The 27,821-nt window shown below is 42.5% G+C and overlaps 4 protein-coding genes and 1 long non-coding RNA gene across 11 annotated transcripts in view; 2 read left to right on the plus strand and 3 right to left on the minus strand.

The window, feature by feature from the left end:
* Positions 1-27,821, minus strand: part of LOC132974891 (uncharacterized) — an 84,130-nt gene that overhangs the window by 22,979 nt on the left and 33,330 nt on the right. The window lies entirely within an intron of this gene.
* On the minus strand, positions 246-5,456 carry nudt18 (nudix (nucleoside diphosphate linked moiety X)-type motif 18). The gene is made up of 7 exons (XM_061039162.1): positions 5,371-5,456; positions 4,461-4,633; positions 3,454-3,564; positions 2,892-2,994; positions 2,471-2,594; positions 931-1,055; positions 246-795 (listed from the first exon to the last, which is right to left on the minus strand). The coding sequence occupies exons 2-7, from the start codon at positions 4,629-4,631 to the stop codon at positions 413-415; spliced, it is 1,017 nt and encodes a 338-aa protein (XP_060895145.1). The 5' UTR covers positions 4,632-4,633; positions 5,371-5,456; the 3' UTR covers positions 246-412.
* Positions 5,753-7,722, plus strand: sdhaf1 (succinate dehydrogenase complex assembly factor 1). 6 transcript variants are annotated; one of them, XM_061039189.1, is made up of 2 exons: positions 5,753-6,042; positions 6,750-7,722. In XM_061039189.1, exon 2 carries the CDS (start codon positions 7,235-7,237, stop codon positions 7,481-7,483), a length of 249 nt encoding a protein of 82 aa, XP_060895172.1. In that variant the 5' UTR covers positions 5,753-6,042; positions 6,750-7,234; the 3' UTR covers positions 7,484-7,722. The 6 variants fall into 6 exon arrangements, with proteins under 6 accessions (XP_060895172.1, XP_060895169.1, XP_060895171.1 ...); XM_061039186.1 differs by having other exon boundaries at positions 5,753-5,948; positions 6,746-7,722; XM_061039188.1 differs by having other exon boundaries at positions 5,753-5,944; positions 6,746-7,722.
* On the minus strand, positions 12,196-21,569 carry ercc6l (excision repair cross-complementation group 6-like). The gene is made up of 3 exons (XM_061039092.1): positions 21,409-21,569; positions 19,735-19,779; positions 12,196-17,848 (listed from the first exon to the last, which is right to left on the minus strand). The coding sequence occupies exons 1-3, from the start codon at positions 21,462-21,464 to the stop codon at positions 14,098-14,100; spliced, it is 3,852 nt and encodes a 1,283-aa protein (XP_060895075.1). The 5' UTR covers positions 21,465-21,569; the 3' UTR covers positions 12,196-14,097.
* The window catches only part of adam9 (ADAM metallopeptidase domain 9), a 45,836-nt gene continuing 42,772 nt past the window's right edge, over positions 24,758-27,821 (plus strand). For both annotated transcript variants that reach the window (XM_061039121.1, XM_061039122.1), the window contains exon 1: positions 24,758-25,285. In XM_061039121.1, the coding sequence (XP_060895104.1) occupies positions 25,213-25,285 (73 nt within the window). In that variant the 5' untranslated portion in view covers positions 24,758-25,212. The remainder of the gene's footprint in view (positions 25,286-27,821) is intronic.

Genomic DNA, 27,821 nt, shown 5'->3' on the forward strand with positions numbered 1-27,821 from the left:
CGGGCAAGAGAACTGGTTCAGTTAAACGGCTCCGTCCTGATTTCTCTCGTACAGTGTGAGCTCTGAGGTCGTGTCTGACAATCGGCTCGTACAGTTTGGGGACAAAAATAGTGAGCTTTGGTCGTGTGTCGTTAAAGATTTAGCCAAACAGTGTGAGCAGTTTCTATATTTATTCTTTGTACACCAAGTTAAAATGTTTAAGTTTTCTTTTAAAGCGTTTTAAAACTCAAAAAAGATGTGAAACGTTAAAGTCAAACATAAACATTAAGATTTATTGCTCTGTGTTCACATGTTAACTCTTTCAGCTCTGAATGATAAATAATTTATTTCACAATAAAAGCCCGCAGTTAGCCTGTTTCTTTTCACGAAACGTCTTCTCTGTAAAGGCGAGCGCCGCAGCAGTATTATTTGGTCAGTAGAGGCTGTGGACGGGTAAGATCGACATGTTTTTGGTCATTTTCAACAATTTCTCTTTCAGTGTTTTTGTCCGGACTTCACACCAGACGTATCGAGAGTTCTCTACAGGTGGAGGCCGCTCCGTCCCCTTCCACTCCACCTTCTCTCCGTCCTCGTTGCGTTGGACGTAGTCGGGCACCAGAGCCACCAGCGTGTTAAAGCACACGCCGTCAGTCTTCCCGTGCTGCCGGCCGTTGTGCTGCAGGCTGAAAGCGCCCAGCGTGTTGACGTCGTGGTCGTAGTACGCTTTGGGCATGGCTTCCTGCACCACCATGTTGGCCGCCCAGGTCACCGCGTGGGTCTTTACTGCCGCCGCTGTGGGGAGGTGGAGCGCCGGGGCTGCAGGGACAGAGAGGAAGGAGGGACAGGTGAGTACATAGATGATCTGATATGATGTAAACACACAGAGATAAGCACAGAGGGCCGAGTCGAGACCTTAAGAACCGTGTTTTTATCTGATGAGCATTCAGTTACCTTTAATGACCAGGACCCAGATCTTCTCGTCATTGTTCATATAGACCAGCACCAACCTCTGCACCACATGGCGGCAGCTCATGTCCATCGGTAAGGTGACTGGGTGCCATGGATCCCGACGGTACCTGAAAGCAGCACAGAGGCTCGAGTCAGATAAAGTATTCATCTCCATTCTCTCTCTATGCAAACAGAAGAATCCACAACGTGTTCATTTAAGAAGAGTCTGATGTGTTCCCATGAAATAATGAACAAATAGAAAACTGTAACAAAAACTAAAGGGGGATCTGTGAAGCAGATCGATATTCAGCCGAACCATCTTGTTTTCAGAGTCTCCAGAGTCTGAGAGGTTTTCAGCTGTCAGCCTTCAGGGGTCCCCTACTGGTCCGGGGCCAAGCAGCGCCTCTGTAACCACTGACCCAGAAACATTACTTTTGATTCTTAGAATAATAGTAAAAAATTTACTCTTAAAGGTCCCATATTATGTTTTTTCTGGTTTTATATGCTCTTTAGGGTGTTTTCCAAGTGTCCTGTGCATGTTTAGGCACATCTATGTGCAAAAATTCAAAGTCCCAGACGTCTTCTCCTACGTCCTCCTGTTAGCTGTAGCATTAGCTGCATGTAACGCTCGGTTCTAGCCCCCCTCGATAAAAATGTGTCAGTCCGACGTCATTGTCAGTGTGAGATCACTGATCTAAGCCCATTGGCTCGTTGTGGCAAGCCCTGCAGCTCATGTTGAAATTTACAAGACGCGTGCTGAGCAACTGACCAATAACGACAGAGCGGATCGGCAGACCAATCAGAGCAGACTTGGCCCACGTGGGGTCTAACAGTGTGGGCTCAACAGAGTGTAGCTGACGGACTCAGAGCGGAGAGGGAGCAAGGAGGAGCAGTACATGAAAACAGACACTTTTTTCGAACTTCAGCTATTGTGAACGTACAAAAGTAGATACATAGATTAAACATACGAACCCCAAAAAGGGCAGAATATGGGTTTTTTAAAATAAAGAAAACAAACCGATATTTATCATGGACCCTAACCCTTCTGTTTTCATACTCTCTGTCACTCTCCCTCCACATTTCCAGTGACTCTTAAAATATTTTCCTTAAATGGTGATTTTGTGGCCTCAGACCTGTTGTTATAAACACACCATAGGAGAGATAACATCGCTACAATCTGAGTGTGGTGAGCACGCTCACAGGAGTCCCAGCAGTGAAGCCGACAGTGGCGGCTGCCTTTCTACTATGACATGTGTGCTTATGAAACGTTGATGCTGTAGAAGTGATAAATGAGATGATCTCACAAGAATGACTGTGAAGACACTGTATCGAGCAGGACAGTCCGAGGTCTTTAAATCGTGCCAGAGGGCCCTGCTTGGTATGTAAACATCAAAGAGAATAACCCTTTTTTTCATTGCCCGCTTCATGCAGGACGGTTCCACCTCATATTTAATGTAAAAGTACAAAGGCAGGGTGACTGCAGAGCATCGTTACAGCTCTCAGGCAGAATCAATGGGTGAAATTTTTTTTTTTAATGTCCTACTTGAGTCCGCAGTCGATGAGTCGGAGGATGTCTCGTCCTCTCAGAGAGAGAGCGGACTGTCTGTCCCACCAGGACGCCTGAAGAGACTCCTGATCTGCTGCTGACAGATTCTTTAAAGTCCCACCTAACACACACACACACACACACACACACACACACACACACACACACACACACACACACACACACACACACACACACACACACACACACACAGAAAAACAGCCTGTTCATTTATTCAACACACTGAGGTGGAATATAACTAAATACAAGTTAACACAAACGGTGACATACTTGAGTGAACATTCGACCGGTTTGGAGGTCAGATTAGGTTTTAATGTTATCATCAGACAGTTTCAGGTTCTGATTACGTTTAGAGACAAAGAGGAACAAACATGTGAGTGAACGTTTGACCTCTGACCTGTGATTCTGGCCAGGAAGATGAAGCGGATCCACTGTGGTCCCTGCTCCTGGATCAGCAGCAAAGTGATCGGCTCACAATCAAAGCCCGCCTCCTCCTTCACCTGCAGACAAACGGAGCTGTAAGTCTGGACAGGTGAGTGTGTGTGTGTGTGTGTGTGTGTGTGTCTCTTCATACATGCACCAAACTGTCAAGGGGAGCTGCATGTGTGATTGCAAATGAGCAAATTGTTCACCCTGACTTTATCCAAACTTTTTCCAATCAGCCCTCTCTTAAAATATCTGTAAGACGTCGGGGTGAGTGATGTGAGAAACCAGAAAGTTTAGAACTGAAGAAGCCTTTCGATGGACAGGTGAAACGTCTTCAAGATCTTCAACCAGTCCAGCAGCCTTTGGATCAAGCGTCGAACATCTTGAGTGAGCAGGCAGTGAGCGATGGCGGTTATATATCATTCATTCGATCTTCATGCACTTGATGAAGCAGCTTCATTCTCTTCTCTTCTCTGAAATGTTCTACAAATTTCCAGGAATCCATGCCTGAAAAGTGCTCACTCATGTCTCACCTCCCTCATCAGCGCCTCCACCAGGCTCTCTCCCACCTCCATCCTCCCTGCAGGCAGGTACCACTGCTTATAACAGTCCTGCTTCGCCTCCTGCACCATCAGCACCTCCTCCTGGCAGAAGACACACACAATTACAATTTAGCTGATGGCCGTTAGAAAATAATGTTTTCTTGAGTGCTGTTGTTAAGGGTCATTAGACTTGTATGTTTTTTTGAGAAGTGTTACGATCCAATCGTTTCCTTAATTATTGCATTTTTTAAAAACCGACAGAACCGTCAGATTAAAGAAATACCGGTCAAAGTTGTCTAAACCCCGGTGCTAAATCTAAACGGGACAGGTCAGGACAGGGGAGGGACAGGTGAGTGAGGACAGGCGAGTCAGGACAGGTGAGTCAGGACAGGTGAGTGAGGACAGGTGAGTCAGGACAGGTGAGTGAGGACAGGTGAGTCAGGACAGGTGAGTCAGGACAGGTGAGTCAGGACAGGTGAGGGAGGACAGGTGAGTGAGGACAGGTGAGTCAGGACAGGTGAGGGAGGAGAGGTGAGTCAGGACAGGTGAGTGAGGACAGGTGAGTCAGGACAGGTGAGTGAGGACAGGTGAGTCAGGACAGGTGAGTCAGGACAGGTTAGTGAGGACAGGTGAGTGAGGACAGGTAGGTGAGGACAGGTGAGGGAGGACAGGTGAGTCAGGACATGTTAGTGAGGACAGGTGAGTCAGGACAGGTGAGTGAGGACAGGTGAGTGAGGACAGGTGAGTCAGGACAGGTGAGTCAGGACAGGTTAGTCAGGACAGGTTAGTGAGGACAGGTTAGTGAGGACAGGTCAGTGAGGACAGGTGAGTCAGGACAGGTGAGTCAGGACAGGTTAGTGAGGACAGGTGAGTCAGGACAGGTCAGTGAGGACAGGTGAGTCAGGACAGGTGAGTCAGGACAGGTTAGTGAGGACAGGTGAGTCAGGACAGGTGAGTCAGGACAGGTGAGTGAGGACAGGTGAGTGAGGACAGGTGACCTTGTCATTGAAGATCACAGCAGCGACGATGTAGGTGACGTTCTTCCTCAGAGTTGCAGGTTTGCTCTGATCCAGGCCCACGTCACACAAGGTGACCTCCGACCCCTGACCGCTCATCATCTTCTCCACCTGCTCCTCCACCTGCCTCCGCTCCTCCTCCGACACCTCCATTTCTGCAAGGTAAAAAAAACACAGAAACACGGAGACCACACATCTGTAAATCTGGGTAAATATTAGTTTACATCGTTACACCTTCAGAACGACTACAAATTCAACAGTCACTTTTTATAAAGTCTAATATTTATGGAATTAAATAAATTGTTTTATTTCAAAATATTGTAAATAATGTTCAAAGCAAAATCAAAGTCACATCCAGACTCTGTAGTAAGAGTGAATTTCAAATCAGGGGAGCAAATCTGGTTTAAGAGGTGATTTTATTCACAAAATGGAGATTTGTTTCACTTGTTGTGGTTTAACAATTTAAATGTAAAAGATCTCCAGAGTTTGATTAATAAGCAGATATTAAAACTCACCAGTAAAAAGACTATCACATAATTAAACACTCGTCATGTGACTTCACCAGAAATGTCCATTAAATATTATTATTTCTTCCTTATTAAGCCTTTATGTACTTCATGTGATGTAATGTTACCTTAATGCTGTGAAAAGGTCAACAAACCTCATTTATGTTTTTTGTTTTTAGACTTAATAAATATGTAGAGAGAGAGAGAGAGAGCTGAACATGTTTAATGAGATAAAGTCATTAAAACAAAGACTGACAGAAGCTAACCTTAGCTCAACAAAAAACCTTTTTATTTTATTATTAAATGTTTTTCTTCCCAAAAGGAAACAAGTTTGACTTAATACTCGAATAATCTGGGAAATGAATAAATTAAATTAAATCACGAACCTCTCTGTGATTATAAACCGGGTTAGCTTTACATTCGGACACTCGGAGCTTTCTGCTTTGTTTTGACATTTGACACCGACCGGCTGAGCCGGAAGTGCACACAATTTCCGGTTTGTGGTTTTCAAAATAAAAAAGCATTTTTGGGGATACGCACTATTTACAGTCTGTGGATACGCAACGAAGGACCTGAACACACCGACAGTACAGATAGTCCATTTTCTCTACAAAGAAATTCTATGAACAAGTGCCTTCGTTTTTTACGTCTTCATATTTTTATTTGTACGGAGGAGACATTTGAAAAGAAGAATTTAGTTATTATTGTCTTTTTTGTAGGCTTAAAAAGTGAATGCAGGGATAAGTTCCTGATCCACCCTCCATACCAGTTGGTGGCGGTAATTCACAAAAACGTTGTTTGCAAGCTGCCAGAAAACACCAAGAAGAAAAGGAATGCATTTTATTTTGAAATCTAGTACAGGAAGTGGCATTTTTTTGTAGTCCGATGTGTTCAGTGGTGTCGTAACGTGAAGTAAGGTCAACCAGAGGCTGTTTAAATCAGCTAACACTGCTTTTTAAAGTAAGTCAGCATGCAGCACTTATTTAACATTTATCATAATTAATTATTTTTTGATTAACTGATAAAAACAAACAGCGAAAACTCACCGTGTCACACAGGTGAGCTAACCATGTTTTATCAACAAACAACGTTTATGTTGTTTCTTTTTAAACGCTATCAGATGACTGACAGCATCAGTTTTTCTAATACTTTTACTCCTATCGAGGGTGGTCAGGATCAAAACTTCTTTACGATACTATAAATATTAAAGAGTAAGAAACCAGTTTCGATACCACAGCAACGAAAAGAGAAGTCCTAGGCTCCAAAGCTGTATCATTAGGTCATTATTTGTGTTTCATTACTTTAAAAAAGCAGACAGACTCCTGCACATTGTCTAAATTGTCTATTTGTTTTTCTTCTAAAGTCACGTTTGATCACACGAGTACTACGGTGGCTGGGAAGTGCCAACCAAATTTAAAAAGTGTGAAACACTTTTACAAAGCTTGAGACAAATAAACATATTGGAAAATATTTAAACATTTTCTAAAATGAAATACAAAAGCAAAACCCTTGACCAAGGACAAAAGCAAAACCCTTGACCAAGGACAAAACAAAATAAACTCTAAACATCTACAATCGACTGAAAACTTTAACAATTCAATCAACAAATTATCAAACGACAGAATCTTGACAGAAAGGGAATGAACCAAAGTGACGGAATGAGGGGTGAATTAATTTGTTTTGTCACGTCCAGCATTTTGTCATTTTTGTGCGATGGTTGTTGTCACATCATGTTAATTCAGTGTGTCTTTCCTCCGACAGACAGACAGACATCAGATCCTCCCTCAGTCCGCTCAACACCTGAAAACCTCAGGAGACTTCTCAGCCAATCAGAGCTCCTCCAGTCGGACTGACATGAGTTGTTTCAGTTTTTTGTAAGATCAAAGTACAACGAAACTCAGGAGGCAAAGTGGAGCACTGTGGTGCGTTTAGCGTCCTCTGTGTTCAGTCTTACTATCTAGACTCCTTCAGGATTCATTGAACCTTCAGGGCAGGTTTTTATTCTTCAGTCGGCCTCCAGAGGAACAGTGAGCTCCTATGAGCTCGGCCTGTTGAGTTAAAAGTTTTAATTTTTAGAGAGATGTTTGAGGTTTTCAAATTGACTTCCATACAGAACGGAGAGACTCCTTTTGTAGCGACATCTAGTGGACATTAAGTTGAAAATACTCTGCTCCTGGCACAGCTACCTGGTGTCTGTTTTAGTCCGTTTAAGAAGAAGGGTCTCCGGTCTGTTGTGGGCGAGTTTGTGCGATGGCTCGTCACAGTAAGCTACAGAAGCAGGTCCTGTCTCTGTACCGGCAGTTCCTGCGGGCCGGCCAGGACAAACCAGGCTTCATCCCCCGAATCCGCGACGAGTTCAAAGAGAACTCTCGCATCAAGAAGTCGGACGTGATGCACATCGAGTATCTGTACCGACGAGGGCAGAGGCAGCTGGAGCAGCTGAAGGACGTCAACACCAAACAGCTGGGATCCTTCTCCAAACCTGGAGAGAAGAGCTGACCTCACATCTGTGTGACATCACGGGACCCTGAAGTACACCAACAAATACCTCCCAAAGACTTGCTCACTGGTTATGAGACGCTGCGTTGAGATTACGGAGAAATTGATGTGATCAACATAAAAGAAGCATGTTATAAGTGTTATAAAACAGATGTAATACAGCATCACTTTGACTGTTTAGACTTCTGAAATGAATTCATTTCACTTGATGGTGATAATAAACAAAGTGATGTGGACAACACTTGTAAATATGGACTTCTGACTTAAAGCTGTTTGTTTGTTCGTTGTTTCCTCTTCTCTAGATCCTTGCTTTTATTCAAGCGTCTGCTGAATAAACTGTTTAATTTTAGAATTAACTCAATTTTACCTTTAAAGTAACTCAAAACAGACCAAGTAGTTTCACTTTGAAAATTAATGTTTTTACTGATAATATTGAATTTTATTTCACATACTTCGACTGAAGTGAAATCTTAATAGCTCATTTGCTAATAAAAGAGTGTATTTATTATGTGGTTTCTCTACTTAAACTTCTATTTAATATCTTACTTAGGACTTGCTTTCACTTGGTAAAGTTTGTACTTGCTGTGACCGATAGGAGGCAGCAGCGGTCTCTGCCGAGAAGACACCAGCGAAGAAGAATGAATGTAAACAGGAAGTGAGACCGTTGACATCCTCGACCCGACAGAATCATCTCTTTTCGCGATATTTCTGTGAAAATAGCCAATTTAGCTGAAACTCTCAGCCGCACATGAGTTTATAAGATTTATATTTCGTCAAAAGTAATCTTAGTTTTTTATAATTTGTCGGTTATTCGTCAGGTTTCCGTTTCTGTCATGTCGGGTTTACTGAACTCAGGAGGAGAGATGAGCAACGCGGAGTTATTTCAGCAGGTAAAAACATTTATAACATTTAGAAAGTGTTAAAAACAACGCAGGTCATGATGTTTTCAATGTTTATCTGTTGTAACGACTAAGATCATTAAAAAAATGTATTTCAGGAACATTAGTAGTCTGTGATGTTTTTCAGATGTAATGAGACAGTGTCATATTATGTCTAGAAGCTGAAAGTGTCATTTTAAGTGTTTTAGGTGTTTTAAGTGTTTTAGGTGTTTTAGGTTTCCTGGTCTAGACGAGCAGCCAGACATACAGACATATAAAATACATTTTTAGACTTTAAAAGACACAAATAACAAATTTAAACAGCAAATCTACATCAAGATCTCCATAAACACACCAGGGAGTGATGTTAAAGTGATCATTTAAAATCCTCTAAAAGCATATTCAGTTTCAGATTTTCTCTGTAGCTCTTTGCAATTAAAATGAGCTGTTTGTTTGCTCTTCCTGACATTGTTTCATCTTTTCTAGATCCTCACTTGTGTTGTTCTTACTCTCTGATGTGCGTTGATAAAAGTGTCTGCTAAGTGAATTGTAGAAGCAAACTTAAACTTAAATGCATTTCCCTCCAGTTCAGATCTGACTTTCAGGACAGACAACAAGAAAAGGTTAAAAGGGATCGAAGATTGTAAGTCTTTACTGACTGATGTAGGTCAGAAGGTATGAAGGAACCTAAAATAGACTTCTTGATCAGAATACACCAGTGTTTAAGTCTACGTGTGGACAAGAAGTTCATAACAAACAGTGAAGGTCTAAAATGAGATATGAGTCTCAGACCTCCGTGATTCAGTGTCCAGAGCATGTAAGCTTTTAAACGAGGCGTGCATGTAGAACACATCACCGTAGTCCAGTACAGACATAAAGTACCAGCAACCAGTCTGTTCTTAGATTCAAATAAAGGCCGGATTGTTTTCAGCTTTAACCTTTTTACCAGCTGCTGAATGTGAGGTGTAAAAGAGACTCGTGAATCAGAACACCAAGATATCTGTATCTGGAAACAGACTCAGTTTATTATTTAAAGATGAAGTTGGAGGTCTCGACACTCAAAGTGGATCTGACTCTAAGACCGGAACGAAAAGGAGGCTTTATAAGAAGATGTTAGACAAGAAAAAACATGACTTAAATTAGAGAAGGATCATCAATCTGTGTAATTTACTCAAATAAATGTTGTCTTCCTGCAGATGGCGCTGCTGCGCTGGTTGAACTCACAGACTGAAGAGGACAGGACGATTTTGGCCGCAGTGACGGGCATTAAGGTGGCCAAAGAGCTGCTGAACCGGATCACGGGACAGGACGAAGTAGACGCCTACAAGGTACCTGAGTGCTGCCTGCTGTGAGCGCGTAGTTTGAAGGAAACGCACTGATTTTATCTGCAGAACGTTTACCCGTCTACTTTGTGTTTATCTGATAGGTCAAGTTCTTCAAAATAACTACTGATCAAATGAGAACTAGAGACTGACAGACAAACCATAATTTAAAGGAGCAATATATAACTCTGACCCCTAGTGTTTAAAATGGGTACTGCAGTCTAAATTCTAAACATTGTAGAGAGCTGTCTCCCCCCCCCTCCCCTCTAGACCCGATGCTCACACAGGTCACCATGTGGTGGACACTGAAGCTTCAGTGTTTATCCAGCTCTGCATCGGTCTGTAAACCTTTCTGTGTTCTAACTTCTCTCCATTTTTCAAAATCACCTCCAACTTAAACTTTTAAAACCCGGCATACACTGTAGGATTGTAGAAAAGTCGAGGTTGTGTGTCAGCTCACAGTGTGTGAATGAATCATTTATGACTCACAACCAAAGCTCACGATTTATGTGCAGCGTATGACCTGATTGTTGGGCTCGACCTGTGAGCTCACACAGGTCGAGTGAGCTGTGCTGTACACGTTAAATCAGGACGGAGGATTCACAATTGTCTATAAAAAAACTCCAACAGACGGAGGTTGATTCAAATATCCTGCCCACACCGGCAAAAACACTCACGCTCTCCTTTCACACGATCTGCACAACAGCACAGATTAGCTCGACTCAGCGTACACTGCAAGACTAATGATGTGCAATCAAGCTAACTTCAGCCCGACTTTAAAGAAATATGGTACAACTCAAAATAAGGTCGTAATCCAGAAACTGAACAGTGCATGCTGGGCTTTCTGGATTGTTCATGAAATGTGGTAATTTAATTTGATCTATTAAAACATCTGAGAAGTACTTTTTTAAAACCTATACTGAGCCTCTTTGTGTGTCTCCTCAGGGAGAATGCATCCTGGGAATCTCACAGTTCATCAAAGACAACCCGCGAGCGTCAAAGGATCAGATCAACGCTGAGGTGGAGAAGAGAGTTCTGGTTTTCGCTGCTCGAGTCCGAGCTCTGGAGACGGCTCCGCTATTCTGAAAGAGTCGTTCAATATTTAAACCAAAAATCTTTATATCTGAAACTGAATAATTCTACTCTTTAAAACGTATTTTTACTGTATATCTGTGACATTATTTTATGTTTTTTTAAATGAAAAGCCTTTTAATGAACTGCTCGTGTCAGAAGTTTTCCGTCTCTCTGTCGTCTCCTTACAGTCTGATGATCTGTTTCTCCATGACTCTTCATAAATAAAGCCTCTGTAAACACTCAGCTTCACTGTGTCGTTCTTTAAAGAGAGATGTTCTGGGGTGCCGGTAGCATAGTGGTTAGTGAGCGCCCCCATGTGGGGAGGCTGTAGTCCTCCAAGCAGGCGGCCAAGGTTCAAATCTGACCTGTAGCTTCTTTCACGTATTTCATTCCCCTCTCTCTCACCCTTCACGGTTTCAGACTCTATCCACTGTCCTGTCTCTAGAATAAAGGCAGAAAAAGGTTAAAAATAAACCTTTAAAGTCTGTTCTGACCAGGTGAGAAAACATGGAACGGACATGGGGGATGAAGACGAAGTTTAAGAGACGTTCTGAAGAAGCAGAAGAAGACGACATCATCGATTGATAAACAAAAAAAAAGAAAACTTTACTAATATTTAAGATTGATTTTCTGGGAGGCTTGTTTATGCCTTTATTGTGAAAGGCTGAATCTCTATTCATATTGGGCTTCCTGTCAGACGAAACAGAGACTTCAGGTCTTTTTTTTTAGGGGTTCGATCTTTTACCCCAGAACTAAATTTAAACCCTGGTACCTGTGGACGAAAAGCACATAGTTCCACAAGAGGTTTCTAATCCTGGGGGGGGGGGGGGTTAGTTCCTGTTAGAAAAGGGGTTAGACTAGTGTTGTAGTACTCCAAAATCAGCTTTGGTCTCAAGACCACTTTTTGAAGGTCTCATCTCAGAATCAAAATAGGTTTTACTCGGTCTTGAACTGGTCAGACTCTGGATTTTAAATCAAGATCACCACTGATTGGCTATTTTTCCATGGCATTACCTTCATGACAAGGAACACACCCCTTTCTAGAACAAATATTAATTTGTAATTTGCTTGTCTAAATGAATGACACGCCTCCTTCAAACAGGATGATGATGTTTCTGTGATATTTATGGTCTTTATGGTCTCAGAGCATTCTGGTCTCAGGTATGTCTTGGACTCGTTTAGTGTGGTTTTGACTACAACACTTATTTAGACTCTCAGAACATGCCGTGGAAATTTGCCACTATTTCATTTAAAAATGTTGAGTGTGGGCGGATAAATAAATCAGGTCAGGAATCTTGTCCCAACCTGTCTGCACACGGAGCAGCTCGATGTAAAGTCACAAACAAAACAAGCTCTTAAAATGTAAATACGTTATAATGACATTAAACAAAGACAACAGGTTACAGGAGATTCTTTTTAATCACCAGATGAGAATAAATGAAGTCTGTGACTTTTGTTTAATTACAGATTATTATAAAGGTGCTCATTTTATTCAACAAGAGTGAAGTAAATATGAATCCAGGGTCTGTTTATAAAAAGTTAAACCTTGACCCAGGAGAAGAGCTGCTGTTATTTTTGAACTATCATTTAAAACACACAACACAGAAATATGATACAGACATTTAGCAGCAATGTTACACAACCTGAAGCAAACTACCAAGACTTTGAGAAATACCTTCAACACCACAAAGAGGATTTCATTCCCCACTTTCTAGGTTTCTAATTTTTATTTTGTGGAGAAGCAGTCAGATTTTCTGGCACAGCTTCACCACCTACCACGGTGCACGGAGAGAGAAAGGCGTGACGAGGTCAAAACGCTCCAGCAGCACTTGAAGTATGAAGATCTTTAACTTTATTAACCTGATGAGTCTCGGCTTGTGGACAATCAGATGAAGAGTGCACTTCAACACGGTCAAGTTTAAATGAAAGAGAGCTGATTTTGAAGCAGAATTACCAGGAAAGAACACAAAAAAAGTTACATGAAACGTTCTGAAAAAGTTAAATCTCTGTAAAACACAAATTGTTGATTTTGCTCGTCAAAGATGAAAACAGAATATTTAGATATTTCTGGAGTGATAGTCCAATAAGAATTCTTTTAAAGGTATATTTTGGAGATTTTTATGCCTTTGTCTTAGACGTAGGACAGAGGAGAGTCAGAAATCGATGCGAGAGCGTTGGACAGAGGAGAGTCAGAAATCGATGAGAGAGCGTTGAACGACATGCGGGAAAGGAGCCCCGGGTTGGATTCGAAACCCAGGCCGCCTGCTTGGAGGAACACAGCCTCCACACGGGGTGCACGCACCAACCAAAGGGTCACAGGCGCCCCTATGATAAGAAATTTGATGACAAATTAAAGAGATTTCTTCAACAGAAAAGAAATCAAACTAATCTGCATAAATCTAACAAAATAGGGTGCAGATGGCCTAGTGGTTAGGCCCTCCAAGCGGGCGGCCCGGTTTCAAGTCTGACCTGCGGTTCCTTCCCCGCCCTCTCTCTCTCCCAGATTTCCATCTATATCCACCGTCCAATCCAAATAAAAGGCAAAAAGCCCAGAAAGAAATCAAAATGAAAATAAGCTCTTCAAGTCAAAATACTTAAAGTTTACATTCAAGTGACTTTGAAAACCCTGAACCATGTAACCACAATCAGATACAAATCATACAATTTATATTTTTATATCATGTCTTCTTTGCCAACACATGCCTGCAGGAATTGTTTTTTGCTGTAGTTTTTTTTCCTATTTAGAAAAATGCATGTACAGTATGCTAGAACCCTAAACAAGCATTGCAAGCTTTACTAAGACTCAAATACTGTCTGCAAAGTTTAGACACAACTTTAACCTGAAACTTTTGATGATTGAAAACAAAGGAGAAAAAAACAATATGAGGATGCTAAGGACTTTTATTTTTGACTCCGTGGTCTCATTTGATTTTTACCAGTATCATATCGAGATTAAAATTCTGCAATCATCACAGCCCAAATTTACATCAACCTGTCATTATTTTTAAGTCGTTAGATCAATGCATCCAGACATTAGAGTTTATAGTTCACAGCTTCACTGAGCTGCTATCAAGGCTCTGAATCTGTCGTTGTAAACCATTTCAAAGATCTACGTCTTTCTCTAGTTACTAAAAAATTTGAAGCCAAGGGCAACAGAGAATGTAAGAGGGGTGTTTTTTTTTTATTTTTTTAATGAAAATCTAACAAATCGTTGTTTTTGTTGTGCATATCAGATTTGTTAGACAGTCTGTGTGTCCCTCTTTGTTCACTGTAACAATATTTTCCAGCAAGCAGGTCTTATTTCAGCTTGTATCTGTCTCAGGATTGTTCTGGATCGATGTTAACTTCTCTGACTCAGCTTCCGGTACAGTTGGATGGTCATGAGCTGGATTTCAGGATCTCCAGGTTTGATGTCGATTGCTCTGAGGAAACAGTCCAGAGCTTCGTCCAGCGTCCCTCTGTTGTAGTTCTCCTTCCCTCTGCTGACCAGGGACTCGTAGCTCTCCTTCTCAAACTTGATGATGTGTTGACCGTCGTCTGTCTTGACTCCTGAATCCACGGTGCATTGATCAATTCCCTCAGAGGACTCCAACTCTGCATCGCCGGTTGATTCCTCCAGGCTGCTGCTCATTTCCTCTTCTGAATTTGGGGTTGTCTCCTCCTCCTCTTCCATCTCCTCCTCCTCTACTTCCTCCTCCTCGTCTCCCTCCTCTCCCTCCTCTCCCTCTGTGTTTAATGTCTCTCCAACAGTCTCCTCCAGTTGAAGCCCATCATCAGTCAACCCGATGATGTCCTCCTCTTCCGCTTCATCAGAACGACTCTCTGACACCTCAGCGTCATCCTCCATGTCCGAATGTAGGTCATCAATGTCCTCGATGATGGACTGGTGGAGGGACCGGCGCGAAGCCACAGACGTGTTTAATCCCACACTCTTCCTTGACCGCAGAGGGGTGGAGCTGCTGGGTGCTGATTCAAGAACATGGAAAGATTCAAGTTGGCTCTTTTCTTCCTGCCTTTCGTCATCGTCTTCTTCACTGTCATAAATCACTGCTGCTTTTTTCTTCTTGGTAACTACAATGGAAATGTTCATTGAATCGGCCATTTCTGAGTCTCTTGTGCTGTTGAGGCTTTGCTCAAGTGCTTCTTTATGATGTCTCTCAGAAAGAGATTTATTCACATCAAAACTCCCCTCCATCTGCAGCTGTGACAGCAGCTTCCTCTCCTCCGCTTCGGTCTCCTGATGGTCCGGGGCTTCTTGATCGGACATGATGTCACTGTCCTCGAGCTGCAGATTGAAGTTGCCTTCGAAGGAGTCGAGCCCACTGCTGACTCTGGACGACGTGTTTGCTTTGAAACTTGTGTTGGATGTCTGCAACACAGAGAGTCTTTTGTTCTGCAGAGGTGTGACACGTGGAAGAGCAAAGTCCATCTTGGAGTTGTTTTTTGAGTTTGCGGTTTCGTTAAGCGGTTCATCATCTGCAGTCACATAAGAAGGACTACCATCACCTGCTGAACCAGCTGCAGCCTCAGATTGGTCCATTGGTTCGTGAATTGAGGCTTCAGCAGCCTCAGTGGCGTCCGACATCACCAGAGACTGATCGATCAGCCCCTGAGGAGAAGCGTCTGCTACGTCTAGGTAACTCTTCTCCTGTTTTGCAGGTCGGTGGTTTGAAGAATCCAGGTCCTGCTGGGGAACGCTGTCTTGGCTAATTTCTTCAACAGGTTGTTCTGTCATACTCTCATCTGCAGTCAGATCAATAACTCGGTGATTCAGACTCTTTGGGGTGTCCTCCTCTTTGCCAGAACTTGACTGGTCCAGCTCCACCACAACTGGTGATCTGTTGAAGTTGATGTCATTTTGCGGTAAGGAGGGACTTGGTCTGGGATTTCTCTGTTTTTTCTCCTGAGACCGCTCTCTGTTGTTGTTGTCCGCTGGTTGTCTGAGCCATGCTGGCTCTGTGCTCGACGCCATATTCTCCGCCAGCTGCATCTGAAGCTCTGATTCAGCCTTCATCAGCTCCTGGGCCTTCTGCACCCTCCCTTCGATGTAGTTCGCCTCTGCATCTTCTGGCGCTTCATCGTGGTTCATGTCGAGGGAGAACATGAGGTCGTGGTCGGAGATCCCAAACATCTCCATGGAGTAGAGGTGGGCGATGTGCTCGTCCAGTTCGGGGTCGGTCCGTCTGTGTCTGGAGTGCAGGGCCTGAAGCTGCATCTGCGTGGAGGAGGAATGCGTGTCCTCCAGAGTGAAGAGCTCCTTCAGCTCCTGCTTGCTGAAGTACCGAAAAGGGTTCTTTTTGTCTCCGGTATTCTGCCTGATGAGGGAGTCTTTGAAAACCTGCCTCCTGTAGATCTTCTCCTCCACGGTGCCGCACGTGATCAGCCTGTAGATGACTACGTTCTCAGTCTGGCCGATGCGGTATGCCCTGTCGACGGCCTGGGCGTCTGTTGCCGGGTTCCAGCTGGGATCGTATATCACAACTCTGTCGGCTGCCGTCAAAGTGATGCCGACTCCTCCGACCTGGGTGGTGAGGAGGAAGACGGTGTAACGTTTGTCGGTCTGGAACAGCGTGATGCGCCTCTCTCTTTCTGCGATCTGTGTGATGGTCCCATCCAGTCTTAGAACTTTGAAGCCTCTGTTTCCCAGGATGCGTTCAATGATGTCAAGGACCTTCCTGTAATGAGCAAAGACGAGCGTGCGGTGGCCTTCATTTCTGAGCTGTTCAAGGAGTGCAAACAGAAAGACGAGTTTCCCCGACTCGGATATCAGAGTGTCGTCAGGAACGTTAGCAATGCTGTTAGGGTCCGTCTCCGTGTCGTCGTTCTGCTGACCCTCAGACATGTTGTCCTCCAAGCCTAACTTGGATATGGCGGCAGCAGAGAGCAGTCTCGGATGGTCGCAGAGTTTTTTCATAATGGTCAATTCAGCCAGAGGTGATCTGGTGGTCATGAGCAGCTCCTTGATGTGGTCCAGAGAAATGAACTGCCTGTATATGTCTTCCTGAACAGAACTCAAGAAAGTCCAGACAATCAGGTCGTTCTTTCTCGTCAGATCGGGCATGACTGCTCCAGAAACTTTTGAGGAGGGAAGGTCTGGGCTCTCCTTGTTGTCGGAATTTTCCTCTTTGCATGTTTTTTTGCCATTCATTTTGACTTTCTGCACTTCAGCTTTTGTTCTGCGGAGGAAGTAGGGCTTTATGATGGCCATGAGAGTCTCAGACATCCGAGACCCGAGGACTTTTTCCCCTGGAGTGGCGTCTTTCTCTCTAGCGCGGGTGATTGGGTTCTCATACTCTGTTTTGAATGTCTTGGCCGTGCCGAGGAGAGTGCCCTGACAAGCATAGTCAAAGAGCGCCCACAGTTCTTTCAGGTTGTTCTGGACTGGAGTCCCTGTGAGAAGAAGTCGGTTTTTGGAAGGTATGGCGGAGGCACTTTTGGCGGTCTTGGTGGTTGATGTTTTTATCTTGTGTGCCTCATCCAGGATCACGTAGTCCCATGTGAACTCTCTTCCGTTGTGTGAAGACAATTGCTGCCAGTTGTTCATAAGCATGGTGTAAGTTGTGATGATGACGCCGCCTCTCCGCTGAACTTTCTCCAAATTCCTGTTCCTCTCTGCTTTGCTGTTTCCATGAAAGTCTTTGACCCTCATCCCAGGAGTCCATTTGGCGAACTCTTTGGTCCAGTTTGTGATGAGTGAAGTCGGCATGACCAGCAGTGCGTTTTTGACCAGCTCGTGGTCGTACATTCCAGAGAGGAACGATATCACCTGAATGGTTTTACCAAGGCCCATGTCGTCAGCCAAGATCCCCCCTTTAAGCCCGTCTCTGTAGAGACTGTACAAGAAGGCCACTCCGTTTCTCTGGTAGTCGTAAAGCTTGTCGTGTAGATCTTTGAACAGCATCAATCCGCTGTTGTTTACGTTGACAAACTCTTCCTCGTCCTCAGAGTCATCCTGAGAAATAAGTTCTTCAATTTTCTTTATCCTGCTTTCAAGTTTTTGACTCTGTCGGATTTTGTACGCCATTTTGAAGAGCTCCAGCGCTTTGCACATGTCCCCCTGTCTGGCAACATCTTTAGCGTCCTGAATGAACCTGAAAGAGGAGAAAAGGACGGGGCATTAGAGGGTTTTCATTTTAACTGAAGACAATGTTGTCTAGACTAGAGCTCTGATCAATGATCCATCTCATTAAATATTCTGTAAAAATCTATATCTATCAATCTTGAGGAAATGTTTTCATATTGTTTGATCTGTATGATGACCTTTTAAAAAACTAAAACAAATGTCAGGTGATAAAGAAAAACATCAAACTCGCCCATTTGAGAAGCTGGTATGATTCAATGATTTGGGGTTTTGCTTTAATAATCTCTAACATCTCTAGTTAATAGAAATATTTGCCGATTCATTTTCAGATGACCATCTTATCGGTTAATCTCTGCAGGAAGTGTTGAAGAGCAGAAACAGAAAAGTGTCATTAATGACCAGATATATTTTAAATTTAACAATAATAACACTCTGCCATCTGCCTTCTTTTACAAAAAGTCAAATAACAAGTTTTTGGTTATTTAAGCTTTAAATGATCAATTATTATTAGATGCTTGTTTTTCCCTTTTACCCTCTGCTGCTTATCATCAGGTGTATTGTAGGGTTTTCACAAAGTCAGACTCTAAATCAAACAATATCCAAATCGATTTCAAAACCATGACATTCAATATTGGATATTTAAAGACCAAAAATGAAAGCGACCTCTTGAACACGGTCTAAATTGCAGAAATACGTTGGCAATGTCAATGTGCAGCTGACACAGTAATCTGTCTTTCTCTTGCGGTAGCTTTCAGTTTAAAAAATTAAGATCTGAAGTTTTGATTTTAAAATCTCTGGTATGTTTCTATATCGGTCATCGATCACAGACTTTATCGTTACAAAGAGCATTAATGTCTCTAAACTTTTGTCAACCTTCCCGCGTTGACTTTTTGTCTGCTGTGATGCTACTAATGAGGTGATCAGACACTACCACCCAACATCCCTGATGCCCAGCCACCCCCATCGGACTGAGTCGTCCCCACAACCACCGCCGTCCTCATTCATGCACGGCCTGCTCCGACCTCCACCTCAGCGGCGAGGAAGTGTGGACAACAGGAACGTGAGGAATACAAAGGAGAGATCCTTCCTGCATATTATCCCATCTCCCCCTTCCCATTGTTTCTTTTGTAACATAACAAAATAACAAGGTCGGGCGGCTGTGATTCAGTTGGTAGAGTCGTCGCCTCTCAACCAGTAGGTCGAGGGTTCGATCCCCAGCTGAGCAACATGTCCGATGTGTCCTTGGGCAAGACACTTAACCCTGCATTGCTCCCGCTGCTTCAGTGGCGGTGTATGAATGGATTAGTGTTGTTCTTACTCTCTGATGTACGTCGCTTTGGATAAAAGCGTCTGCTAAGTGAATTGAATTGTAACATGTAAGGTCTTTTACCCACTTTTTGTAAAGCGTCTCGAGATAACATTTGTTATGAATTGGCGCTATCCATACATGTGTGGTGGTGACTGTGTCTGCAGAGTCTCTGACTGTTGACTTGGGGCATTTCTGGACGGGCAGTGGACGCCAATAACAGCTCGCAGGTGAGTTTGGGAGTGATTACAATTCTGCGAATGGACGCCTTTTAAACCGGCGGGGGGAAATGCAAAGGTGTCTAATACAAAGGAAAAATCTGTTGGACTTGTCACCCTCTGGCAGGCGCTACAGGTCCATCAGAACACGGACAAAAACAGATTGAAGGACAGTTTCTTCACCCAGAACTCATTGTTGTCAACAGAAACTGAGAGTAACTGAGTGCAGATTTAGAGCAATCCTTCTTGACCAATCAGCACCTTGAATATACTGAGACCATAGAGTTGCTTGATTATGGCAAAAATCTTAATCAACATTATTTTAAATTATATTGAGATCACGCACAAAATGACAGAAGTTTTCATCGTTACCTTTGGTAGGCTTCCATCTGGTCGTCCTGATCCATGCTTAAAGACCTGCAAAGACAAATCAAAAATTAAAACAGAGTAAAAATCTACATTAATCAACAACTAAAACAAGCAACAAACATCTAATAACTATTCAGCCAAGTAATTATCCAGCTGTGCAGTTTATAAGAAACAGATCGAATAATAATTAAACCCAAAAATAGAATCCTGAACAAAGCATGAATAGAAAGTTGTTTTTTTTATTTTTTTTATGTTTTGCTTGTTTTTTTTTTGTGGTATTCTGTTAGAATTATAAAACATTTTATTCATACATCGCTTTTCAAGACCTCAAAGACACTTTAGTTAATAGAAAGATCGAGACATCACAGTGAGAGCAAACTAACAAACAGCTTAACAACATATTCAGGTCAAATAACCCTCACATCATGATCACGCATTAAAATCCTGTTTGGAAAGGTGAGTCATGAGTAAAGATTTGAATGTGGATGGGTCAGTGCAGTGTTGAACATGTGAGGGGAGTGAGTGACTGAGGGAGGGGGGCAGCTCTGGTCCGGTGATTGGTTCTGTGCGGTGGAGACAGGAGGTTGGCTTTGGACGAACAGAGAGGCTATGGGTGTGACGCAGAGGAGATCAGTGAGGTAGGAGGAGGGGGTCTGGTGGTTGAGGGCTTTGTGTGTGAGGTGCAGGATTTTGAATTGGATGCAGTACAGGACAGATCACTTGCATTAAACCATTCGCCCAGGTGGATGACACTGCCACAGCTAGGTGTTTGTTCTGCCCTCTGAGTCTGACTTCTCACTTTAAATGGGGCAGGGTGTGTTGTGCTACAGATCCATCAGTAGACAGACAAAGACAGATTTAAAGACATTTTCTTCCCCAGAGCCAAAACCACACTGAACTCAAACTTTCAGTTTACTGTCACAACTCCGTTGTCACAAGAACAGATACAAGAAATCTTTCTTACCGAAGTCCATAACTCTGTACAACAGCTCACCTCATGCGAGCAGAGAACTGTCATCATGATAATATCTGTCTCTCCATACTGTCATCTGTTCTGCACATGTTACATTTACAAATTATCCCTGCACTCATGTTCGGACGTTATATTGTATAGTTTCTGCTTATAATATGTCTACACTCATGCACTTTAACTTATGTCAATACTGTCCATTAAGACTCTGTTTTTGTACATTTACATTTAAACTTCCTATTTAAGACTAGTAATGTTTAGTTAAATCCTGGTTGTATATATTCACATTCTTAGTTTTGATATTTTTAGTACTTATTTACTTTGTATTTAATATGATATATATATATTTTTTTTTTTACTTATATTGTGTGTTTGGATAATCTGCTGCTGTAACGCCACAATTTCTCAGTTTGGGATCAATAAAATAACACACACACACACACACACACACACACACACACACACACACACACACACACACACACACACACACACACACACACACACACCTCCTCCTTTAATTAAAGTTGTTTATGTTGATGTGATTATAAAATGACAAATAACTTGTATTTATGGAATCAGTGTCAGATGTGTTGAATACAGCTCGATAATTAAACATCTTATTAATCAACGTTATAAACTGATTTGTAACAGAGTTTGTGTTACAGTGACTGTTAGCATGTATGCTAAACGTTAGCTTCACTTACTTTTCCAGTTTCTCTGAAATCTTCAAAACTCCGTCATCATGTTGAGAAACATCCATCCTGAGGGCGGAACCTCCTCACCGACAACAGAGAGAGAAAAACGCGGTGTTTGGACGTATTTTAAGTCCTTAAGGAGAACACTGACAGGTAACTGCTGAAGGACCGACCGACTGAAGTGTAAATGTGTGTTTGAACCGTCGCCTCTTCCCCCCGCCATTTTCCCCAACGAATCAGAGAGGACGGTGGAGTGACGCCTCGGCCGGGTTGTCCAATCGGAACAACGGGTAAATAAGTAGGCGGGATAAAACAGTGTGCAGCCAATGAATAGCCTCGATACTGGATCGATACGGAAAGTACGGTGGCCGTGAAGTGCGAAACACGACGACAAATGACAAAACAACATAAAAATCAGAAAAACCAACAAAAAAAAAATCACAAAAAGGGATTTGTTCACTGGCTTCATATATTAAGTTTGTAATAATGTTAATTTCCCTAAAAAACGCCCTTTTCAGATAAGATAGAAAGTAAAACCCAAATATTTTAACTTTTTTTCCAACATTGTGATAATATACAAGATTGTACATTTTGGACTTTTGACAAAACAAAGAGTTTTTGGACTTTGGTCGTTTTGTAAACTTACATTTTTGTATGTAATGTTTTGTTATCATAGCAATGATAATATTTATTATATCTATGTATATCTTATATTTATTATAAGAATTTAATATATCTGTCTTTTGAAATGACTCCACACTGGATCATGTTTTATGAAAGGAAGTTAAATCAAAGAAGAAACATGTCTCTCCAAATTCAAGGTAAAACACGGGCTGGATCTAAAAGAGAAAACGTAGTTGTTCTCCTCATACTTATCTGTTTCTTTAACATGTTTACATTTATAATATTTCATTTGATTTAAATCCAATGTTTCTCTGAACTGCCAGAAGGAAAATCAGGTTAAACCATGAGCAGATTGAGGGTTTGTTTGTTTGGTTTTAATTATCTGAAGTAATAAATTAAATTGAGAATGTACATTGTTGTATCCTGTAAGTATGAAGTACATATTGTGAGTGTTTCTGAGTGTAAAATGTCAAATTTAACAACAAACACGAGTCTATACCTGCCATCGTGGTGGCTGTGGAGAATTCAGGAAATTTCCTGAAATGAAACTGAGTCCCTCGTTTCCCTGGTTCATGTCCCGACATGTCAGATCTGTCAGGTTCAGTATTGTTTTTAAGAGAAGTTTGCTTATCGGCTGTAAGAATATAGACAATATAAGGCAGGGTGGATTACGTGTAATGTTGGGACAGTGACTAATGTGGGACACCTTAAGCTTGAGTGCATTTATCTCTTTCTCTAAAACATTAAAGTGAACATGATGGGTGTTGAATCTGAGCAGGGGTATCATGTTAGAGAATCTACAAACAGGAAGTACTTCTTGTGAAATCCACTCTAAGCCAGTGACATGTTTTTTTTTTACTAAATCAATGATATAAATCTGTCATGAATAAATAAATAAACTTTCCTAATCAGATGATCGTGGGGATGTATGTGTGGATCAAATGATGCAAAAATGTTGTGAAAATGTGATTAAGTCTTTTTTTGGGGGGACATTTTTTGTATTGTGTTTGACCTCCGTCCTGACCAGATTAAAATAAAGTTATGATGTGCACGAGGGGGCGCTCGGTTTGCTCAGCTGTACAGCCCCGTTAGTAGCGCGTGCGCAGCTGGGGCGTTTTTTTCTCTCTCCAGCTGGAGATTATTTTGGTGACGTCACCAGAAACTAACACTCACCAACTTCTGGTTTTACTCGCCGGACTTCAAAACAAAAGCCCGCGTAGATGCTTCTCACTTCATAGTGAGAAATCTGTATCGACATTTTAAAAAGTGTTTCAGTGTTATTATTTTTATTTGACTCAACTCTGACAAGTTTTGATAAATAAAAACATGAAACATCATAATATCTATATTCCTAAAATTTAGAACATTGTTTTATCTTTGTCTGAATTTAATCGCTTATGTGATAATAATAATACGGTTTGTACAGGTCAGATACATACAAAGAAAATAAATAAATAATAATCCAAAATGAAGTCTTTTAATACAGATTGTCTGACAATGAAATCCATGATCAGAATCAGAAATAATAATTATTTCCGGGGGGAAATTATTATATATTAGTTATTATATAGTTTAAATTCTAATTCAATTATTATATTAGTCTATATTATATAACATTTCATTATATTACACTATATTGTTCATATTGCACTATATTATATTATATTATACTACATTATATTATATAACTGCACTCTGCATTACTGTGGTACATCACTGCCTCTCTTCTCTGCTCTTTACATTACTTGCTGCTATTTTTCATACCAAGTCACTTTAATCACTTGTCACTTTATCTTGTCATTCTCTGCAAATACTGTCTCAATTCTCAATTCCCCCCAGTTAACTTCATCATTCATTTTGTACTTTTATATACCCCCTGTTTTTATTTATATTTATCTTCTGTTTAATGTGTATTTTGTATTTTGAGCTGACTTGTCTGTGCTGCTGCAACGCCCGAATTTCCCCTCTGGGGATCAAAAAAGTATTATCCTTATCCTTATCCTTAAATTTGGTCGTTACAGCTGCTCTTAAACACAATATAGCAGTAGGAAATATATAATATGTATTTTATTGTATTTTCAAAAACCTACACATTTACAAACTGATGGCAGAGGCTGCTATGTAAGGTGTTCATCAGTATTAAATAATCCATTCATACACATTTAAGACGAAGCAGCGGGAGCAATGAGGGTGAATGTCTTGCCCAAGGACACATTGGACATGTTGCTGCAGGAGCTGGGCATTGAACCCGTCCTTCTGGTTGAGAGACGACCCACTCTACCACTGAGACACAGCCACTCCACTTTACTGTTATCAGACATGACAAGAACAGGAAAAAGCAGCTCAATTAGTTCTTCAATCAATACAAACTTTGACATATTTTGTATATTTAAATATAATTTTTTTGATTTTACATTACATTTCTACATTTATTGTATATATGTGTATTAGTAATGTTTGAGTGTTTATTGCATGGCCTTGCAGAACAGTCTTTACATTTCACTGCACATCTGTATGAGTATGTGACAAATGCACATTTTGTACTTTTTGTTTTCTATATATTTTTACATTTTTTTATTGTATATTATATATATTTGTAATTGCTTCTTATATTTCATTATTTAATCTCTTGCTATTTTTGCTTTATTTTCCTTTGTTAACTGTTTTCTGCACCAAATAATATCGAACTCTTATTTTGAAGTGCGTCACCGGAAGCAGTGAATATTCACGCTAACTTTGGTCTGGTTTAGATTCCAGTCGAGTTTACAAGGAGATAAATATCTGAGGACACACTTTACTGAACCCGGGTCGAACAGACGGACCACCTAAAGTCCTTTTTATTTTATTTAATTAATACATTCAACAACTAACAACCTCCAGCGGCAGACATTTTGGATCAGACCGTCAGCTGCTGTGACTGTGGATCATCAGCTGGGACGGGAATGGCTCGGCCGAGGAAGAAAACCTCTCCGGGGTGTTTAGCATGAGGCTCTGCGGAGGGAAACGGCTGGACGACAACACTGAAAACTACATTAATAACAACAACAACAACAACAACAACAACAACAACAACAAGGAGAAGAAGAAACAGAGGAGCAGAAGGGGGAGTACAGTGGTGTGTGTGAGAGCTGCCCGGTGACATTTAAATTCCACCAGAAGAAGAAGAAGAAGAAGAAGAAGAAGAAAACGATGGGAGGAAGAGTGGAGCTGCTGCTGGAGATCTGCTGCCTGCTGCTGCTGAGCGGAAACTCACACTGCAGAGGTGAGTAAGGGTACACTGAGGGTGAGGAGGGGGTACTATGAGAGTGAGGACGAGGAGTGGTACACTGAGGGTGAGGAGGGGTTACTATGAGAGTGAGGACGAGGAGTGGTACACTGAGGGTGAGGAGGGGGTACTATGAGAGTGAACAGTGAGGACGAGGAGTGGTACACTGAAGGTGAAGACGGTTACTATGAGGGTAATGAAGGGTACTGTAATGAGGAGTGAGGGTACGGGGTAAACTGAGGGTGAACAGTGATGATGATGATGATGATGATGATGGTATACTGAAGGTAAGGAAGAGTACACTAGAGGTGAAAATGGGTACACTGAGGGTGAGGAGTTGTATACTGAGGGTGAGGAGGAGTGAACAGTGAGGGTGAGGAGGAGTGAACAGTGAGGATGAGGAGTTGTATACTGAAGGTGAGGAGGAGTGAACAGTGAGGGTGAGGAGTTGTACACTGAAGGTGAGGAGGAGTGAACAGTGAGGATGAGGAGGAGTGAACAGTGAGGGTGAGGAGGAGTGAACAGTGAGGATGAGGAGGAGTGAACAGTGAGGATGAGGAGTTGTATACTGAAGGTGAGGAGGAGTGAACAGTGAGGATGAGGAGTTGTACACTGAAGGTGAGGAGGAGTGAACAGTGAGGATGAGGAGGAGTGAACAGTGAGGGTGAGGAGGAGTGAACAGTGAGGATGAGGAGGAGTGAACAGTGAGGATGAGGAGTTGTACACTGAAGGTGAGGAGGAGTGAACAGTGAGGATGAGGAGGAGTGAACAGTGAGGGTGAGGAGGAGTGAACAGTGAGGATGAGGAGTTGTACACTGAAGGTGAGGAGGAGTGAACAGTGAGGATGAGGAGGAGTGAACAGTGAGGGTGAGGAGGAGTGAACAGTGAGGATGAGGAGGAGTGAACAGTGAGGATGAGGAGTTGTACACTGAAGGTGAGGAGGAGTGAACAGTGAGGGTGAGGAGGAGTGAACAGTGAGGATGAGGAGGAGTGAACAGTGAGGATGAGGAGTTGTACACTGAAGGTGAGGAGGAGTGAACAGTGAGGATGAGGAGGAGTGAACAGTGAGGGTGAGGAGGAGTGAACAGTGAGGATGAGGAGTTGTACACTGAAGGTGAGGAGGAGTGAACAGTGAGGATGAGGAGGAGTGAACAGTGAGGGTGAGGAGGAGTGAACAGTGAGGATGAGGAGTTGTACACTGAAGGTGAGGAGGAGTGAACAGTGAGGGTGAGGAGGAGTGAACAGTGAGGATGAGGAGGAGTGAACAGTGAGGATGAGGAGTTGTATACTGAAGGTGAGGAGGAGTGAACAGTGAGGGTGAGGAGGAGTGAACCGTGAGGATGAGGAGGAGTGAACAGTGAGGATGAGGAGGAGTGAACAGTGAGGATGAGGAGTTGTATACTGAAGGTGAGGAGGAGTGAACAGTGAGGGTGAGGAGGATTGAACAGTGAGGATGAGGAGGAGTGAACAGTGAGGATGAGGAGGAGTGAACAGTGAGGATGAGGAGTTGTACACTGAAGGTGAGGAGGAGTGAACAGTGAGGGTGAGGAGGAGTGAACAGTGAGGGTGAGGAGGAGTGAACAGTGAGGATGAGGAGTTGTACACTGAAGGTGAGGAGGAGTGAACAGTGAGGGTGAGGAGGAGTGAACAGTGAGGGTGAGGAGGAGTGAACAGTGAGGATGAGGAGTTGTACACTGAAGGTGAGGAGGAGTGAACAGTGAGGATGAGGAGGAGTGAACAGTGAGGGTGAGGAGGAGTGAACAGTGAGGATGAGGAGGAGTGAACAGTGAGGGTGAGGAGGAGTGAACAGTGGGGATGAGGAGTTGTATACTGAAGGTGAGGAGGAGTGAACAGTGAGGATGATGAGGAGTGAACAGTGAGGGTGAGGAGGAGTGAACAGTGAGGATGATGAGGAGTGAACAGTGAGGATGATGAGGAGTGAACAGTGAGGATGAGGAGGAGTGAACAGTGAGGATGATGAGGAGTGAACAGTGAGGATGATGAGGAGTGAACAGTGAGGATGATGAGGAGTGAACAGTGAGGATGATGAGGAGTGAACAGTGAGGATGATGATGGTATACTGAAGGTGAGGAGGGTGATGTGTGTGTGCTGACTGTGTGTTTCTCATCAGTGTCTCAGCAGTCAGTCAGTCAGTCATTCAGTCAGTCAGTCATTCAGTCAGTCATTCAGTCAGTCAGTCAGTCAGTCATTCAGTCAGTCAGTCAGTCAGTCAGTCAGTCATTCAGTCAGTCAGTCAGTCATTCAGTCAGTCAGTCAGTCATTCAGTCAGTCAGTCAGTCAGTCAGTCATTCAGTCAGTCAGTCAGTCATTCAGTCAGTCAGTCAGTCAGTCAGTCAGTCAGTCAGTCAGTCAGTCATTCAGTCAGTCAGTCAGTCAGTCAGTCATTCAGTCAGTCAGTCATTCAGTCAGTCAGTCAGTCATTCAGTCAGTCATTCAGTCAGTCAGTCAGTCAGTCATTCAGTCAGTCAGTCAGTCATTCAGTCAGTCAGTCAGTCAGTCAGTCAGTCAGTCA

This window comes from Labrus mixtus, chromosome 5 (assembly GCF_963584025.1).
Source record: "Labrus mixtus chromosome 5, fLabMix1.1, whole genome shotgun sequence".
Taxonomy (NCBI): Eukaryota; Metazoa; Chordata; class Actinopteri; order Labriformes; family Labridae; genus Labrus; species Labrus mixtus.

Excerpts from the sequence above, each read along its gene's own strand:
- sdhaf1 (XM_061039189.1), top strand. The coding sequence starts at position 7,235 with ATGGCTCGTCACAGTAAGCTACAGAAGCAGGTCCTGTCTCTGTACCGG.
- ercc6l (XM_061039092.1), bottom strand. The coding sequence starts at position 21,464 with ATGGATGTTTCTCAACATGATGACGGAGTTTTGAAGATTTCAGAGAAA. Across the intron at positions 19,780-21,408 it reads ATTTCAGAGAAACTGGAAAA|GTCTTTAAGCATGGATCAGG; the intron begins GTAAGTGAAGCT and ends TTGTCTTTGCAG. Across the intron at positions 17,849-19,734 it reads CAGATGGAAGCCTACCAAAG|GTTCATTCAGGACGCTAAAG; the intron begins GTAACGATGAAA and ends CTCCTCTTTCAG.
- nudt18 (XM_061039162.1), bottom strand. The coding sequence starts at position 4,631 with ATGGAGGTGTCGGAGGAGGAGCGGAGGCAGGTGGAGGAGCAGGTGGAG. Across the intron at positions 2,995-3,453 it reads TGGAGGCGCTGATGAGGGAG|GTGAAGGAGGAGGCGGGCTT; the intron begins GTGAGACATGAG and ends GTTTGTCTGCAG. Across the intron at positions 796-930 it reads CTGGGTCCTGGTCATTAAAG|CCCCGGCGCTCCACCTCCCC; the intron begins GTAACTGAATGC and ends CTGTCCCTGCAG.